At 52.3% G+C, this 11,971-nt stretch overlaps 1 protein-coding gene across 2 annotated transcripts in view; it reads right to left on the reverse strand.

Moving 5' to 3' along the window:
* Positions 1-11,669, reverse strand: part of LOC143009637 (cysteine-rich motor neuron 1 protein) — a 29,454-nt gene extending 17,785 nt beyond the window's left edge. For both annotated transcript variants that reach the window (XM_076161692.1, XM_076161691.1), the window contains exons 1-3: positions 10,960-11,669; positions 6,486-6,647; positions 6,005-6,178 (exon numbers count right to left, since the gene is read on the reverse strand). In XM_076161692.1, coding sequence (XP_076017807.1) covers positions 6,005-6,178; positions 6,486-6,647; positions 10,960-11,272 — 649 coding nt within the window. In that variant the 5' untranslated portion in view covers positions 11,273-11,669. The remainder of the gene's footprint in view (positions 1-6,004; positions 6,179-6,485; positions 6,648-10,959) is intronic.
* Positions 11,670-11,971: the final 302 nt, after the last annotated feature.

The raw sequence follows: 11,971 nt of genomic DNA on the forward strand, positions 1-11,971 counted from the left end.
AAGATGAGAGACAGAGATGATGGATGAGAAAGGGAAAAGCCGACGTACTTACAGGTTTAGTTTAAATCGTCACTCCCTTGAACAACTAATTCACTTATAAACCAGTCAAATTCAGCGGCTTTTGATTTATTTTAGATGAATACTCGACAGTCCTCGTGTGGATATGGTTTTTCGAGGACAGGGGGATGAAACACAGTTGGATTGTGTAACAGCGTTTGGGGGTTTTTGGTGGCGCTTCCAGGAGCCGAAGTCGTGCTGATGGCCTTCCCAGACTCGGCCGGTTGGCTCTGCTCCGCAACACGATTCTCACAGAGGATGTGGCTCATCCGTGACATTTGAAGACCTGTAAGTGGATCCCTCTGGGTTTTGCCACCAGATGGTGAAAGTTAACTGGAGAGCAGATCGGAGCCCAGACTTTTGATTTCCATAATGGTTCTCCTGTGCCAGCCGTACATACACACACACTGTGCTGTATAGCCATCACTGCAAGGTCTCATAAACGGACATATTTGTCTGACCTGAGGTGGACTGTGGTCAGATCGTCCCTTTCATGTCTCCGTACTCCGAATAAGTACGGAGGAAAAGGTCCATGTGACTGAGAGCCTTATGTAGAGGGGGCGGGGGTCAAATCAGACGGATGAAATTGAGGATGAAGGAAACGTTGGATTTTTCTGTCCGTAGATAAATAGAGCCGGAGTGTGAGGTATCTGTACTGTACTGTTTGCCCGGGCAACCTGGGAATAGTGAGCGGCCGCCACAAAGCTCTCATTGATAAACCCCCGGTTACTGAATAGTGTCATAGAATTTGAAGGGAAAGCCCCCAAATTAAGGGAGGCTACAACCCTCTTAACGGTTTTTTGGCCTAATTCCTGCGCTGGAGTTAAATAAACTTGAGTTAGAAACGACTGATTGGAGAATGTTTTACTTGCAATAAAGTCTAACACAGTCTGCCGCTGCTCAGTTGAAGACTGGTTTGCATATGAAAACCGCGTGCTGTTTAAAGCCATAGAAAATGCCCTGGGACGCTGTTGCACAATGTTCCGCACTGAATAACACTTTCTGTGTATTGTACGTCTCCCGGAGAAGGCTGATTACTCTTTTAGTTATGATAATGGACGGGGTTAGAGTGCGCTGGGAAAAGTAGCTGGCAGACATTGCATTATCATTCAAATGAACAGGCTTGTATCCATCCGTGGAAGTCTTCCAACCCTTGTAGGTCTAATTAATATCATTTTCTGGCTGGCACGTTTGTGAGCACAAAAGGCGGACGGACGGACGGCGCGGAAAAAAGTCAGCGGCAAATGGATTTCACCCCCGTTTTGTTTGTGTTCTATCTCAGGGCATAAATGGCTATAATTAGTGAGTCACCGACCGCAGGACCACTCTTGGTATCACAATGGTGGCCGTGCTCCAGCTTGCACAAACACAAACACAAAAGGCTGATTTGGCATGCTTGATAAATTCGCTCTGCAGATTAGCCAACATGCGCTCTCGGGGAAGACTGGTGAGATAGAGCAGAGTGTGTAAAACCAGGCGACCCTTGACCTCAATGAACACCCGGCTACTATGTACAGTGCTGGGAATGTTACCGACACACACACACCTGATGCTGGGCTGGAAGAGGCGGGATACGGAAATTGCTTCATTAGCACAGAATGGGCTTTGTCAACAATGCATTTTTCTGGCATCTCAGCGGCCCATTGAAGAAAGAAAAACACCTCCTCTGTAAATGGCCTTCTTCTTCTTCCCTTCATGTCGGGGCACAAGGAGCGCAGTCTTCCCCCCCCCCGACCCGAGCGGCTCGGCCAGGCAGAGGAGGCTGTGTTGACAGCCCGAGTTTACTCATGGAAAAAAGTGCACAATGTGAGTTCTGTTCACTGACTGACTTTGGAAGCAAGTCAGCGCAGAACAAAGCTGTCTCAGTCCAGCTGCCCTCCGTGGGTTTCTGGTCTGTCCTCAGGTTTTATAAAGTTGCCGCGCAAAGGGGACACATCAGGGCCGTCTCTCACATAGAGCTGCGGGGGCCTGGCCCTCTGCCCACCAGCAGTTACAGCTGAGAAAGTCGGCATTGTGCGCTTGTGCGAATGTGTGTGAGGACCGCAAACAGGTCTGGGGGCGGGGGGATGGGGGGGCTCGGGCCAGAAGGCACAGACGGGGTCACCGGGAAGAAACACTCAGTGGGAACTTGACACTATGGTCAGAGCAGCGAGGTAGCGCGGCGTGCAGGCAGGCAGCGGGCCGCACGCTCTGTGTCGGCGGCCCGCACGCTCTCGCGCACTTCGGCTAAATATTTGCAGATGAAAAGCGTGATCTAGAGCGTTGTCCTGGGCAACGGCGCTGCAGCTGTCAGTGTGTGCATTTGGGTGAGGTCATAAGAATGTCCACGTGTAGGTGCAGAGATGCATTCGTGGACGCATACGTGCGTGTGTGTGTGTGTGCGCTGTTAATGTCCGCTGTGTGTGTGAGCTCTCCATGGAAACACACCCTTTTCCTTGTTGTCAGATGGCCAGCAGGATAACGGGAAAGAAAGAGAGCACGAGGGGCTTCCATCAGGCAGAGAGACCCCCAAACAGTCAGCACCACTCTGCATTGTCTATTGTCATTACATCCAGGAAGAAGCGTACAGTGTGTGAGAGCGAGGGCGGGTAAGCAGAAGATTCCTTACATGTAACGTCCCTCAGAGGCTCCCGATCCAAAAGTAGAACACAAGTCTGGAGCCGACCTGTGCTGCAGACAGCTGCTGCACCAAGAGTGGAAGAAGCACTGGAGTCTCTTACACATGTTGGCCGCATGCAGCTGTTGGCTTTCGGTTAAGAGACGAGAGAACTGGCCGATTGCAGGAGCGAGCTGAGGCAACCGACTGAGGCAACCGGCTGAGGCAACCGGCTGAGGCAACCGGCTGAGGCAACGAGTACGGCAACTTTGACTTGTCGAGTGATTTCATTTGGCGACGTCGACGAGCTGAAACTGTGGTCGATGCTGTTCTGACCCAAATGTAGTAAAGGGAGAGAGACATGCAGGAGGGAGAAGGAGGCTTTAATGTTAACGTGTGTGTGTGTGTGTGTGTGTGTGTCTTGGCTTTTCTACCCTGGTGTTTGCCTAATGTAGGCTGGCTTAGCTTGGTTAGTGGTTGACCGAGAGTTGTGGGTGGGTTGACAGTGATCCCAGCGAGCCTTAAAGGGAAGTTCTTTGTCTCATTTGCCACACACAAGTTTTTGGTTTCTCCCTTTAACGTCTCTACCCACACATAACGATTACACACTCCGGGGGAACCTGCAGGGGAACAACGGGGGCTTCCGCAAGACCACTCACGAACACGCAGCAGCACTGCGTCATCCCGCGGCTCGGCCAGCCGGCGGCGGTCCAGCTTAAGAGCGGTAATGACAGCAACCGGCTGAGCAGAACTAACGATCCTTTCAACTTTAAAGCAATGATGTCATAGCCGGCTCCGCTTGACCACCTGACCAACAACCTGTGACCTCCTTCAAACCTGTGAATGGTGTTTTCAGACACGGCTCATTGGCTTTGCTGCTAATCAGCCTGTAGATGATTCGAATGTTTCGTTTCCTCTTTGGTTTGTCTGGTTTCACACGGAAGAGACGAGCGGCTCGGACCAGCCCAAACAAACCGTAAAGGGGGGGGGGAACACTGGACCAGACTAAACCATGTCAGTGTTAAATCAACCTAAACACACACACACACACACACACACACACACTTAACCTGCTTTAAGATCAGTTTCATCCACTCAGCCCAGTTCCCTATTTTAACTTCAGGCGTTGTTGTTGTTCACTGATGTTCTGTGTGAGCGGCGACCGACAGCTCAGCGGCTCGACGGCTGACCTCAGAAAACACTTAGAGACGCTCTTATGAAACTGGGAGACTGAGAAGTTCCTGTCAGCAAACAACGGAAGGGGAATTCCACAGAAACAGCAGCGAGGGGTCTTATCATGAATGAAATATGTAAACTATCCCTGAGTGTTAAACTACCAAACACCAGCCCAGCAAAGGGCCCGGGGCCAGAGCTTGACACACATACCTCAGCAAAATACTTGGCCTGGCTTGTGACTTCCCATCTTCCTGTACGCCCCCCCACCCCCCTCCCTTCCTCCACTCCCCCACGCCCCCTCCCCCTCTTTTAGACTTATCGCATCCCCGCTACTCCCCGACAGCTGAGTGCGAACGCGTCCGGCTGAGGCCAAATGACATCAACCGAGCAAACACCAACGGAGAGGGAGCGGCGAGTGAGTCAGGAGAGGGAAAGTAAAGCGAGAGGGAGAGAGAGAGAGAGAGAGAGAGAGAGGGAAAGCCAGGGACAAACCACTACCATGTGTGAGTCTACAAACCCCCCCCACCCCCCCGCCGAGACAGAGGATGCTGTGTCCCAACGTCGAACTGAGGAGGGGGAGGAGCCACGGGAGAGGGGCGCGCTGACACAGATCTTAATAACGGCTTTCGTACAGACGCCGCCGCCCGCTTGATGTTTGAGTACGACATGGCGCTTCAGCCGGCCAATCAGAGCCTTAAACACAGGTCCCAGTCTGGTGGCGGAGGAAGCTCCCACTGATGACAGACGGAGGAAACTCTCTGCCCAGACAGACATCTACACAAACAAGATAATTATCACACACAGACGCAGATGCAGACACAGAGGCTCAGATGCTCGCTCACACACACACACACACACACACACACACACACACATTGGCTTATGACACGTGGGCACGCACAAAACTCATAAACACACGCAGGGCATGTACATGAGTGCATCTTGCCTCCTATACACACTCTCACACACACACACACGCACACACACATCTTGGCTTCTTACTTAATGAGGGGCCATCGGAAGGGGTGTGTGAGTGTGTGTGTGTGTGTGTGAGAACTCATAAGCTGCGGAAAAATGTTGTTTACTGTTTTCACTGCGGCGAGTTGAAGCTGTCACCCGTTTAGGCTCCGGCTTGTTGGGGACGAGCGAGGTCGTAAAACGCCCCGCGCTGACAGCCTGACAGTGTATTCTTCTTCTGGTTCTTTGATCAGGCGCCAAAACAAGGCGACCGACTTCCTGTGGGATTCACCGAGCTAATGGCTGAACACAGTGTAAACGCTCTGTGTTAAGCTGTAGAGTCCAGCCTCTCTCACCTTAAACGGCCCTTTCCCCCCTACGGGCCCTTGAGCAAGGCAGTAGGAACCACAGAGCAGTTATTCCAGGGTGTTTGCTGCTTATTAATTCCGAACGTTTTGCTCCAACACCTCCTAATGTCAGCAAATAAGGGGCGAAGCAACAGAACCTCCAGAGTCCTGCAGGCCCACGCCCACCGAGCTGAGCGTCATCGCTTAACTCAGACTCACGCTCAGTTTCCTACAAGTTTCATTAAAGCGCTCGACTTCTCAGACATGGAAAGACCTGCTGAGTAATAGAGCAGACGACATTTACCTGACACACACACACACACACACACTCACAGAGGTTCAGCCAGTTCACATGGCGAGCTTGGTCCCTGTTTTGAAAATGTCATCCAGGGAGCAGCGACCACTTCAGGGCCTCCGTCTCTCCTGCGCACACCTCCAGGTAAACACGCCTCCTTGGGTTCGCTCAAGCTGATGGCGAACTCATCCGACACGCTATACAGTTACACCCTGCGCCCGCTCACACACTCTCTCTCCTTCACCCTACACACCTCTCAATCTTTCTCCTAAGATTAGATTCTGTTTGTATCTAAGAAGTCCAAACATTCAAAAGAGGGAAGCGATCAACTGTGGAGGTTTTGGTTCCAACAGCAGCCGCTCGCTTCCCTTCATTCCTAATGAGCTGCGTTCCACTCAGAGGTGATTTGTAAGGACGAAACCTCTAACAGGCAAAGTTTATAAATCAATGTTTAAATTATATAAGTGTGGAATCTGAAGTGAATGATAAAAGTTCCGCTCTTGTAAATGTGTCTTTGTATCTAATGAATCTATTTTCAAGCTTTTGTGTCGCTGCTGTAGGTCATTTGAAGGTTACCTGCGGCTTCCTGGCACTGGCTGCGGTTGATGTAGGAGAAGTGGTGGTGGCAGCTCTGGGACTCGCACACACAACCCTGGGCGGTCAGGTTACACCCAGAGAACATGCAGGCCGGGTCCGACGGGCCCACGTACTTCTCCCTGTGCCTTTCCCGGTGCTCGTGTCTCCGATTCTCTGGAAAGCCAGCCGCGGGACACACACACACACACACACACACACAGTCATCAATGAGTCGCACACAAGGGCACCACACATGTGTGAGTGGGGGCACCGGCAGACAAAGCTTGAGCATGTGTGTCATCACTATGATATGTAAGTCGCATTAGTCACCAAAGAGCCACATCTGTTATGGATTAGCTCCTCTCAATGGATCACACTATCCTCTCTGTCAACACACACACACACACACAGACGTACACACACACGTGCACATGCTTGAACACACGTGCACGGCGGGAGAAACTGGAGCGCTCAGCCTCACCTGTCTTGCTGGCCTTGGTGCAGGTTTCTTGGTCCGGGTAGGTGAAGGAGCCCAGGCAGGTGTGTCGAGCGTCGCACACACACTGACCTCCCGCCCTGTCGCAGCCCGTCACCAGGGGGCAGCGCTCGTCCTCCAGGCCGGCCTCTGGATGGTCAGGGAGCACTGCGGAGGACAAGAGAGGGTTTTTTGATTCAGAGTATGTTGTTGGCAGGGGGGCACGCAGGTACAGAGCCCCCCGTGATGGAGAGCCAGGTCTCTGTTTAAAGGCTCAGCCAGTGTTCAGGCTCTGACCTCTGCCTTGTTGTGCCACGCTGAGCCGCTGAGCCCGTTTGTTTGCTTTAGTTCCGCAGCGTGAGGCCCTCGCAGGGATTCTACCTCCGCTGCCTGCTGGAGCACCGTTTGCTCCAGACCCGTTACCCGTTATCCACCCCCCCCTACACACACACACACACACACACACACACACACACACACACACACACACACACACACACACACACACCCATGACACGGCACCTGGGGGCTCATCCCCCACTTGGACAAAAATGTTGGATCAAGTTGAGAGGCGTGAGCGAGGAGCCGTGTGAGCTGAGCAGCCATCAAAACCCCTTAGATTAAGAGGGCCCCACACACACGTCAGTCCTTGATGGTGCTTCACACACATTCACAAGCAACACACACGCATGCATACCTCCAAATTGCTCTCTATAGCTGTTCAAGGGTGCAGAGGGCGACAGCGCAGCAACAACAAATAACACCTCCACTCCCACGCCTCAATCAAGAGTCAGGGCCGGATCAACGCTTATCGGGACGCTATAGAACAAAACATACAAGAGGACTGTCCCACACACACACACACACACACACACACACACACACACAGGAGAGAAGTGTTTACCTGATCTCTGCATTGACCTAAACTCACACCTCACATCACCAGATTCTCTAAACTTCTCCTTCTTCTGGATTTGGACAAAACCATAGTGTCATGACTCAGAATGAATGGAATCTCTTTGCTGTGCCTTTAAGTGCTGTAAATAAAAAGAACATCTTATTTTGAATCGTATTAATAGGAAACAGACTTTGGGGGCGCTTTAGGAATACGTCGCACATTTTCTGTAATAAATTGTGGCATCGGAGTGAACGAAAGACCCAGAGAGTCAAACATTCCGTGTCCTCTTGGAAGCAGCTTGGATAGACGATTCCCCGGGATCACCAGAGTGACACTAAAGGCTCCCACACACACACACACACACACACTGGGATTTGGAGATGTGTTGCGAACGGAATATAGGCTTTGTGAGTGACGTGAATACATCTGTGTGTGATAAAAGACAAATTCTCCCTTTGACTGCCATAAAACGGCGTCATGTTTAATGAGAATGTTGACCGGTAACACAGATTTTGCAAGTATGTAATGTGTGTGTGTGTGTGTGTGTGTGTGTGTGTGTGTGTGTGTGTGTGTGTGTGTGAGGGAGGGAGGGAGGGAGAGGGGGAGAGAGAGCTGCATACTTTCCCTCTGCTTGATATATGGCTACACGACACTTGAAACGCAGCGCTCATACCATCGCTGTGATCCCACTGAGTGTGGACGCAGCGGCTCTGGGGTTGTTAATGTCTCTCCCAGGCAGCCGGAGACACTGGCACAGGCACAAGCAGCCTTTTCAATCAACCAAACCCAAAAAAAAAAACTTTCCCCCCGTGACTTCCTTTTTTCGCTTTTCACAAACGATCCTCACCTCCACATTTTTTCCATCTGGAGGTTTTCCTGTTGCCCGCCAGCGTGTTTTCACTGGCAGAGTGTTCAATCTGGCGTGCGGCAACCGGTCCAGACAATTAATGAAAGGTTGGACATAAAGGAGAGTCTGTCATTAACTAATTATGACTTTGACCCCGTTCAGCCCCCCGTTTCTCTGTTCCTGTCTGGGCCGTTTCAGCCGAGTCACCCTGAGGTCGACGGCGCTCCGCTCTGGTGTCGGGAGCTTTTTTATCTGGGCCCCTTCCCGGCAGGTCTGGCCTGGCATGACTCTGGCTGCGGGTCTGTGGCTTTGTCCCAGGGGATTCCTCGCTCAGCCACCGAGACGGCTTGTCTTGGCTTCTTGCAACTGGCGATGGGAAAGCTGACCTCTGGAGGCCCCGGGGCCGATAGCGAGCTAAAAAGGAAGTCTTTGAAACGTTAGATAATACTGGAGGAAGGAGGGGGAGGAGGAGGAGAGGTGGGGGGCGCGGACGGCATGTGAAGGAGCGTAGTGGACATCGTGTCCCTTTGAGACAGACATTCCTGTTACATGGCATGTTAAGTGGCTCGGGGGGAAGTTGGCGTTGGCGTTGGACGGAGGAGACAAGAGCGCCGGGTGACATCAAAACAAAACCTTCAGACAGGACCGAATGAGTTCACCTGAGGAATGACGTCGACACAGATGTGGCTGATAGGAATAGAAGAGGAATCAGAGTCTGCCTGCACTTCAAATGTCAGCGTCCAGATTTAGATGTACTAATGTAAACGTTGTGTGTGATTAGATGATATAACATTGTGTTATTATTCGCTCCGGCACAAACGCCTGGAGTGAATGTTTGTCCAGTAATGAACAGATAAGGAGTTCATTCCCCTGACATTTGAAATACCTTTCCCATATCAGCATCATCTCTAGCTTCTCCAGCATGCTTTCATGAACGCGCTGTGTTTCCAAGTTCAACCACGATTCCAGATTTCCCCTTGACTGCAGGAACTCTGGATCGTGTCTATAATTGATAGGTAATCCGATACCTTATTCAATGTTGTCCAGCTGGAAAATAATGACAAATCTAAAGCCGATGAAGCGTTACAAAGGTGGGCACAACTACCCAGAGAAGTAAAGCCTGTGAGCAGAGAGGGAGGAGGGGGGGTGTGGGGGTCACACAGCGGAAACACTCCCCCCTCTCCCCACTCCTGATTGGAAGCCTAATCACTTTAAGACTCTTGCAGCTTGAGGAGGGAAATCTCAGATCAGCCTCCCGCTCGCACACAGCCGGCCTACTGTGGCCCCTGAGAACACACTGGGAGGTGTTGACTTACCTCCACCTCCGCCCCCTGGGAGACAGAGTGTGTGTACTGTATGCGTGTGAGCGTGTCAGTCTGTAATTGTTGCATGTGTGTGTGTGTGTGTGTGGGTGTGTTTCTGCACAGGGGTTTACCAGATCAGAAGCACAACTCAATCAGAGGAGCCATTAGATCTTCCATCCTTCCCAAAGCTGCTCATTTGCAGAGGGGATGTAGGGGTACGGACCCCTGCCTAACCTGTAAATGAAGTGCAATCAGCAGCTGTGTCTCACGGGTACGGCCTGGGGGGCTGGAGAGCCCTTGAGACCCTAATAGAGCCTTAACACGGACCACCCCGCAGCGAGATGCTGGGCGAGCGGGGAGACCAGAGGATCCAGCCGCCGTGTGTGAGCTGCTTACTCTCCTACAGTGCTGTCAGTCCTCTTCAATCATCCTGAAAGGGGCCGGACACAGAGCAGGTGGGGGAGGCAGTGTGTGCGTGTGTGGGGGGGGGGTCTTCTAAATGCCTGTTTGCTCCTGGGGGGGAAGACGTGTGTGTGTGTGAGGAACTCGACACTCACACACTTTACCTCGAATCTTTGAAGTCTGAGAGTTTGTGAAATTGTGCCTAACGTGAACGTGGCGTCGCAGTGAAACAGCCTGGCTCTGCTTGGAGAGGGGAGAACAGTACAGCTCTGTGGGGCGCCAATGAAAACCATGCTGAGGACTTTTGCAATCATGAGGCAAACCCTAACTGCTCCGAGTCGGCAGAGTAAACAACCCGGGCGAGCAAATGGCAGCTTTTTATCCTTAAATCACATTATATGACAGAGTAATCCAAGTTAGAAATCATAATCATCCGGCCTGGACGCCTCAGGGGCACGCTGTGTTCTGCCATCACACAAATGAAAACAGACTGTTTTTTCTGTCTTATCTCAACTGAGCTGCCTGTTCTTAAATGTCACTCAGAGTTTCAAACGGAGCAGCTGAAGTTTTGGCCCTTGAGAGCTGACATGGTGTCACAGTGCCAAAGAGCTGCTGCCAAAGTCACTGTCATGACAGGGAACTAAGCTAAGAGGAGGAGGAGGAGGAGGAGGAGGAGGAGGAGGAGAAGGAGAAGAAGAAGGAGAAGAAGAAGAAGAAGAAGAAGATAGGCTTGCTGAACATGACTCCTCTGCTGGTAGACAAGAAAAGTTCTCAGCCCAGGGGAGCAGCCAGAGGCGAGGTAAACACACACACACACACACACACAGAATCACTGCAGTCATGCTTCACTGACACTTCAATAGTGATGCCCTGAAGCCTCCTCAATGCTGCCAAACTAATGGACCCCAGGAGCCATTTTACACTCATTCTCTCTATAAATCACTCAATAATGCATTTTTCTCCGTTTTTCCCCCAAAAAAAGCTTCAGTACAGTTAACACACATACACACACACACGCGCGCTACCCACCTTTACACACTCCGGTCTCGGGGATGGTGGCGGCTCGGGTGTGGTTGACGGAGGCGCAGGTCAGCCCCAGGGCGCAGTATCCGTGCGTCCAGTCCGTCCCGCCGCACGGCTCCCACTCCAGCCGGGCGCACTGGTCGCAGCAGCCGCACGGGTCCCTGGCGAGGCTCCGGCCGCCCCCGCACACACGCGTGCCTCTCGCCGGACACGACCGGAGGCTACACGGGGCGCACGGCTGAGCCTCCGCCTCCGCCTCCGCCAGCGCCGGAGCCAGGAACAAGAACCCGAGCAGCAGCGCGGAGCACTTGCCGAACATGTTTGTAAGAAGCGGTGATGATGAAAGTTTCCCCCGGTATAAAAACGTCCAGCTTCTGTCAGAGGTGAAGCCGCATGAACCCAGCGTGAAACTGCGCGATGTGACCGCGTAACGACGTGAGACAACTTTGGCGACGCGCCTCTCCAACACGCGTAAAGTCACTTCAGACAGAAAAGAGGGCTGGAAGCGCGAAGATGCGTCAGTGATGACGGTAACATCCAGAAGGTTCACGGGAAAAAAGAGTCAATCAGGTAGAGTGAAGAAAGACGCGTTCAAGTACACACGCGTCCCGACACGGAGGCTCGTCTGCGCGCTGAGGTTCACTGCTGTCAGCCACACACACACACACAAGCACGTACAGCGGTGATCTGAGCCCTGCGGTGGACAGGCAGGCATATAGGAATTAAGCGGTCCCCCCCCTCCTCCCCCCCCCCTCCCTTCCCCCCGCCGTCCCCCTCCTCCCCCCACCATGACTGACACAAGCGGCGACCACTAAGAACCAGCCAAAGGAGGAGGAGGAGGAGAACTTGGACCGATCTCTCCCCCCTTCATCCCTCTCTCCCCCCCCCCGTACCTCGTGTCAGTGTTGCGCAATGATGCAACTTTCACCATGAACAGTGTAAGTTTCCCCTTTTTTCTTTTTTCCTGGCATTGTGCCGTAATTTGTGTGTACGTGTGTGTGTGTGTGTGTGCCTGACA

This window comes from Genypterus blacodes, unplaced genomic scaffold (genome assembly GCF_046128005.1).
Source record: "Genypterus blacodes isolate CSIRO-AG114 ecotype Tasmania unplaced genomic scaffold, CSIRO-AGI_Gbla_v1 ptg000112l_1, whole genome shotgun sequence".
NCBI classification, from domain to species: Eukaryota; Metazoa; Chordata; class Actinopteri; order Ophidiiformes; family Ophidiidae; genus Genypterus; species Genypterus blacodes.